The following is a 6,966-nucleotide window of genomic DNA, read 5'->3' on the forward strand; positions in this document are numbered from 1 at the left end:
ATCAGAAAATACCGAAAAGTGCGTTATCCCTACATCTTCGAGGCCCATTGGCTGAAGAAGCAGTTGCCCCAAAGTCAGTTGCACATGCCTCCTGCAGGTTTGGGAAGATAGAGAGATATTGGCCGTATTAAGCATCATTTCGAAAATAACAGACTACTGAATCAACCGCAAGCAGACTTTAGAGCAGGCTGGTTGGCGGTGTTGGTCACGATTGCGGCGGAGAACCGGGCAGAAGGGTACAGAGGCCGAGAACGATTTAACAATGAGGCCAAAGCGCGCCTTAGGTAGTCCGAACAGTGCTTACGGGATGCACAGTGTGGCTCGCGCTCAAGAAAATGTTAGAGCCGATACCCCTGGAGCTCCAACTCTTGATTCAATTAAAGGCGGAACGCGAACCCACCATTCTCAACGCGTTCCTAACGCGACTTTTTACGGGGCCTCTGTCTACTCTTGCGCGTCACCGCGGCAGTACTCTCCTACTACGTGAAAGTGAAGCAGAGTCTCCTGCTCAGCCCAAATCCATACAGCACCCACTGAACGACCGTGGGAGCTCTTTCTGCCCCATACACTCCTCTTCCCTCCTCTTCGTCTGCGAATCGACCGCAGACCGTCGACAAAGCACGACAGTTACCGCCGCCGCTCTCTTCTTCTACTTTCTCTTTTCCTTCGTCTTTCAGACGCCCCCTCCGTGTATCGCAACATTCATTTCTACCAAACGCCATTATGGGGGAAAAGTCCTCACCTGCTGCCCGCACACCTGCTAAAACCCCCTCGACGCTCAAGCGCCAACCATCTTCGTCTGCCGGAACCCAAAAGACCATAGTCCAGTTCTTTTCCAAGTCTGCGAATGCCTCGCGCTCTACCCCCAAGCCCGTGGCTTCGGCCCCCGATTCGTCTCCGTGCTTAAGGGAGTCGACCCGGATAAACACCCTTCCTAGAGCCCGCCAACCTTCGAGCACGACCTCCGTGTTGAGCAGCGATGCCATTGAGCCCGCGAGCTCTCAGGAGAACATGGCCGGAAAGGTGATTACAGATGCTATCCTGCCGTCCCTATCCACTCCAGCTGATATTGTTACCCACAGATTCCCAGTGGACCGCCTCTGCCCTCCAGTCCGACTCGAAAGGTACGGTGTCACCCCTCCCTTTTTGCGGCCGTGGCCCTCGTAGTAACTTGCGTATCCTATAGTCGAAGAAGCCAGTCAACTACGCCGAGCCTTCCGACGATGAGGACGATGATCCTTTCGTCCGTCTCCGAGCGTCAAGCACCCGACGACGTACCAAGGCACCGGCTGCCATTGTCGATGACGGCGACGACTATGAAGACGCAAGGAGCAATGGTGCTGCCGATGAGGACGACGGTTGGTACCCTTCTTCAAGCCTCTCGAGACGAAGTCTAATACTCCATGCAGACATGCTCGATTTCATCATCAGCGACGAGTCGGATGCACCTTCGCAGCCGAAGAAGCGCAAACGTCGTGAACCGGCAAAGGCAGCGCAGTCCCGAAAGAAATCGAACGTCTCGTCCCCAATCAAGGAGGAGCAGTATGACGACGACGAACTTGATGAGGCCATGCAAGACATCCCAAACACCTCGACAGCCCAACAGTGGCGCTATGACCCGGACAACACTTCTCCAGCCGCATCTCGGACCGCCATTGCCCCGACTATCCGTCGCCTTACCGAGCCCAAGGCCAAGGAGAAAGCGCACGTGAGGGAGCCAGAGGATCGATATCCTTGGCTTGCTAACATCGTTGACATCAACAAGAAACCCCCGGGCGACCCAGACCACGATCCATCCACTGTATACATCCCGCCCATGGCGTGGAACAAATTCTCTCCTTTCGAGAAGCAATACTGGGAGATCAAGCAAAAGCTTTGGGACACCGTCGTTTTCTTCAAGAAGGGCAAGTTCTATGAGCTTTACGAGAATGATGCCACCATTGGACATCAACTCTTCGACTTGAAGCTCACTGATCGTGTCAACATGCGTATGGTCGGTGTTCCGGAGAGCTCTCTCGACATGTGGGTGAACCAGTTCGTCGCCAAGGGTTACAAAGTCGCCCGGGTTGACCAGATGGAGTCCGCGCTTGGCAAAGAAATGAGAGAGAGGGATGACACAGCGGCCAAAAGCAAGAAGGCAGACAAAATCATTCGCCGTGAGTTGGCCTGCATCCTGACCGGTGGCACTCTTGTCGACGGGAGCATGCTGCAGGACGACTTGGCTACGTACTGTGCCTCCATCAAGGAATCAACCATCGACGGCAAGCCCGCATTCGGTATCACATTTGTGGACTGCGCAACTGGCCAGTTTTTTATCTCGGAGTTCGAGGATGATGTTGACTTGACGAAATTTGAGACTTTTGTCGCCCAGACCAGTCCGAGAGAGTTGATCTTGGAAAAGTCCCGTATCTCGATAAAGGCACTTCGGATCCTCAAGAACAACACGTCGCCCATGACCATCTGGAACTACCTCAAGTCGGGCAGCGAGTTTTGGGACGCAGACATGAGTCGCCGGGAGCTAGACACCAGCGGTTATTTTGTCAAAGACGATGGCGGCGCGGAAGCCTGGCCCCATGCGCTGGCTCAAGCCAGAGACAAGAATTTGCTCATGGCTGCTCTCGGGGCTCTGGTTCAGTACCTCAGAATGTTGAAATTGGAGACCGACCTCTTATCTCAAGGCAACTTCGAATGGTACACTCCCATCCGGCGCAACGGTACACTTGTCCTGGACGGCCAGACTCTCATCAACTTGGAGGTTTTCTCCAACACCGTGAATGGCGGGCCCGAAGGCACGCTGTTCGCTCTTCTGAACCGATGCGTTACTCCCTTCGGCAAACGGCTGTTCCGCCAGTGGGTGTGCCATCCTCTATGCGACATCATGAGAATCAATGAGCGTCTGGATGCGGTTGATATGCTCAACACCGACAGAGGCGTACGAGAGCAGTTTACGTCCCAGATGACTAAGATGCCGGATCTGGAACGCCTCATCTCCAGAATACACGCTGCCTCGTGCAAGCCGGAAGACTTCGTGCGCGTTCTGGAAGGGTTCGAACAGATCGAGTACACCATGGGTCTTCTGGGTTCGTTTGGTGGCGGCAATGGTCTTGTTGACCGACTTCTGTCTTCCATGCCTAATCTTAACGATCCTTTATCTTACTGGAAGACTGCTTTCGATCGCAAGAAGGCCAAGGATGAGAAGATACTTATCCCTCAGCGGGGCATAGAGGAAGATTTCGACAACAGCCAAGACCGCATCGAAGAGATCAAGCAGGAGCTGCAGGCGGTTCTTGGAAGGAAGAAAGCCGAGTTGAAGTGCAAGACACTCAAGTTTACCGACGTGGGCAAGGAGATCTACCAGGTCGAGGCCCCTAAGTCCGTCAAGGTGCCGAGCAACTGGCGGCAAATGTCGGCAACTTCGAGTGTCAAGCGGTATTACTTTGAAGAACTCACAGACCTGGTGCGCGAGCTGCAAGAAGCGGAAGAAACTCACTCACAAATCGTGAAGGAGGTCGCCGCACGATTCTTCCGGCGATTCGATGCCGACTACGAGACGTGGTCGCAGTCTATAAGAATCATATCACAGCTTGACTGTCTCATTAGTCTTGCCAAGGCGTCATCGTCACTGGGTGAACCAAGCTGCCGCCCCCATTTCGTCGATCAAGAACGCAGTGTTGTCGAGTTCGAGGAGCTGCGCCATCCCTGTATGCTGAACGCAGTCGCTGATTTCATCCCCAACAATGTCCAGCTTGGTGGCGGCTCTGCGAAGATCAATCTGCTGACGGGTGCCAATGCCGCGGGCAAGTCAACCGTATTACGAATGGTCAGTATAATCATGCACGTTCCTCCCTCAGATCACTGCTGACTGTAGCAGTCTTGCATTGCCGTCATCATGGCACAGATTGGGTGCTATATTCCAGCAACATCCGCCCGGCTCACCCCCGTCGACCGAATCATGTCACGATTAGGAGCAAACGATAACATTTTCGCGTCTCAATCAACCTTTTTTGTGGAGTTGTCGGAAACAAAGAAGATCTTGTCAGAGGCCACGCCTCGATCATTAGTCATCCTGGATGAGTTGGGGCGTGGAACCAGCTCTTATGATGGCGTAGCCGTGGCGCAAGCTGTTTTGCATCACATTGCGACACACGTGGGCTGTGTAGGTTTCTTTGCCACCCACTATCACTCGCTCGCAACAGAATTCGAGAACCACCCGGAGGTTCAACCGCGCCGCATGCAAATTCACGTCGATGAGGAGCAACGGCGTGTTACATTCCTTTACAGACTGGAGGACGGTGTTGCTGAGGGCAGCTTCGGAATGCACTGCGCAGCTATGTGCGGCATCTCCAGCCGTGTTATTGAGCGTGCCGAGGTAGCAGCCAGGGAATGGGAACACACGAGCAGGCTCAAGGAGAGCTTAGAGAAGGCTAAATCGGGCTGTTATATTCCGCTTGGCATTCTAAGCGACGTGTCGTCTCTGCTTCAAGGTAGTGATATAGTAGGGAAAGAGGGCGTTAAAGTGTTACTTCAGGCTGTAGAGACGCTCTAGTTTCTTAATCTCTATTAGATATATAGATGTTTACTACTAAGAGTTTTTTATAAATACTTTAAGATGCAAGCTCTTTATTATGCTATAGCTTTTTATATTAGTAGTACTTAGAATTAAATATTTTATATATATATAATATACCTATATAGTAAGTTGTAGATTATAGTAAGTTATATACTTTTTCTTATCTTTTTACTTTTTTAATAAGGTAATTAAATTATAACATATAAATTAATAAAAACTACTTATTAATATACTTATATAGTATTATAGTTAGCTTTTTATAGTAGTATCTATTAGCAGAAGCTAAAGCAATAAAGCTAAGGAATAGTGCTATAAGTTATACTAAAAGGATTAAGTCTTTAGAGGATGTAGTAATTAGTTATATACTCTATAAAGGTCTTATAACGTAGGTTACTAGTAAAGAGTGCTAAGAGTATCTAAGGGGATAATTATAAAGTTAATTGCTAAAAAGCTATAGAAGTCTATCTTCAAGTACATCTAAGTCTATTTTATATATAGGTTTGCTTATATAGTCTTAGAGGCATTTATATATTTAATATATAGGTGCTATATTTCTAGTATATAGAGTTAATCTTATTTTATCTCTATGTAACCTATACTATATTTCTTCTATTTTAAGGGAGTTATTTACTTAACCCTATTTCTTATCTATATAAAGGCTATACTGCCTGCATCCTACTGGCTAGGTAGGGCTTTTATTACCTATAACTTATTAGGTTGTAATATTAGGTCTTCTCTCTAAAGGTCTTATCCTTAAAACCTATAAATAGGTAGTATCTCTTAGGTTAGGGAGTTATTAATTCTGCATTACTATTTATTATAATATTAATAATATAATAAGTTGTATTTAAAAGTTAAAAGACTTTAAATTAGTACTTTATTTAGCGTATAATAACGTCTTTAATTGTTTTAGTTCTTTTAATACTATACCTTATACCTATTTGTTACGACCCAACAAGCTACAGGTGACGCAGCCCCACCAGGCCAGGCAGGGCGCGGGCGGCACAGCATTTGTATGGACAAGAAACAGGATTACACAGGTGACTCCTCGGAACGGAAGAACTAGGGAAGGTCACATGCAGATAAAGAAGGACCAACGGACGATAAGCGGTCTACGCTAGGGACCAACATTCAGATCGTTAGTCCCAGGACGAGGACCGACTTTAAGATATCGGTCCTAGCAACAACACTTAAGGATATAAGGACATTTATTCTACATAGATAGATTACTTTCTATAGCTCTTTAGCAATCAACTTTATGATTATCCCCTTAGATACTCTTAGCACCCTTTACTAGTAACCAACGTTACAACCCCTTGTTAAGTATACAACTAATCACTGTATCCTCTAAAGACCTAATCCTTTTAGCACAACTTACAGCACTATTCCCTAGCTTTGTTACCTTAGCTTCTACTAATAGATACTACTACAAAAAGCTAACTATAACACTTTAATTGCTCCTATTCAGTAAGTTAACCCTACAAAGCTAACAAACAGTATTAACAAAATAGCCACTTATTACACTCCTACTTCCAGCTCTAGCTCCTAGGGCTAGCAACAAGCCAGGAACCTCACCTAGGAGTTAGCTAAGAACCAGACTATAGAGGACTTCTGTCTGCCTAAACTTTAACCTAACACTAACAGAGAAGTCTCTCTTACTAGCAAAGTCTACAACTAGATTTGCGCTAAACTAGGATAAAATGACGACAACCTAGCTACTACTTAGAAACTTATTAACAAACTTATAGAACAAACTGAGATTCTAAAGAACAAAGCAGACTAAGCTACATCCCTTTAACAGGAGGTTTAGACCCTACAAGCTATAGCTAACATTATCTAGACCCCTGTAGATAGACGTAAGAAACTTAAGCTTAACTTACCTATTACCTATAACAGAACCCTAGGAACACTTAAGGGATTCCTTATCTAAGTTAAAAACTATTAGAATTTCTACTAGGGAAACTTTTGCAGTAGAACTAAGAGAGTTATTTATGCTGCAACTTTCTTGCAAGGACAAGCCCTTTAATAGTTCAAACCTTTCCTAGAAGAATACCTTAACAGTAAGACTTCTGACTATTGTTCTAGCGAAGTTAGGGATATATTTGCCAATTTCTAAAGATTTAAAGACGCCTTAAAATCCCTATTCTAGGATCCTAATAAATTACAACAAGCAGAAAGAGACTTAGCTTACTTACGCTAGACTAAGTCTGCTACTACCTACGCAGCAGAATTCAGAAGACTCTACACCTAGCTCAAGCTTACTGAAGACACTAAGATCTTTATGTTCTACAGCAACTTGAAGGATGAAGTCAAGGATGAGATTGTTAAGCTTAATTGCCTAGAAGACTTCCTCTAGTACGCCAAACTTGCTATTAAGATTGACAACTGCCTCTATA

General features: G+C 46.5%; 1 protein-coding gene across 1 annotated transcript; it reads left to right on the top strand.

Annotated features, from left to right (window-relative positions):
* The first annotated feature begins 426 nt into the window (after positions 1 to 426).
* On the top strand, positions 427 to 4,614 carry CDEST_12862 (Putative DNA mismatch repair protein MutS, core). Its single transcript, XM_062929018.1, has 5 exons — positions 427 to 1,023; positions 1,083 to 1,124; positions 1,187 to 1,358; positions 1,410 to 3,820; positions 3,872 to 4,614. The coding sequence occupies exons 1-5, from the start codon at positions 724 to 726 to the stop codon at positions 4,544 to 4,546; spliced, it is 3,600 nt and encodes a 1,199-aa protein (XP_062785069.1). The 5' UTR covers positions 427 to 723; the 3' UTR covers positions 4,547 to 4,614.
* The last annotated feature ends 2,352 nt before the right edge of the window (positions 4,615 to 6,966 follow it).

Source organism: Colletotrichum destructivum, chromosome 8 (genome assembly GCF_034447905.1).
Source record: "Colletotrichum destructivum chromosome 8, complete sequence".
NCBI classification, from domain to species: domain Eukaryota; kingdom Fungi; phylum Ascomycota; class Sordariomycetes; order Glomerellales; family Glomerellaceae; genus Colletotrichum; species Colletotrichum destructivum.

What these genes read in the sequence shown, in the direction of transcription:
- CDEST_12862 (XM_062929018.1), top strand. Translation starts at nt 724, where the DNA reads ATGGGGGAAAAGTCCTCACCTGCTGCCCGCACACCTGCTAAAACCCCC. An exon ending in AGGAGAACATGGCCGGAAAG is followed by an intron (nt 1,024 to 1,082) that starts GTGATTACAGAT and finishes TGTTACCCACAG; the next exon opens with ATTCCCAGTGGACCGCCTCT. An exon ending in CCTCCAGTCCGACTCGAAAG is followed by an intron (nt 1,125 to 1,186) that starts GTACGGTGTCAC and finishes CGTATCCTATAG; the next exon opens with TCGAAGAAGCCAGTCAACTA.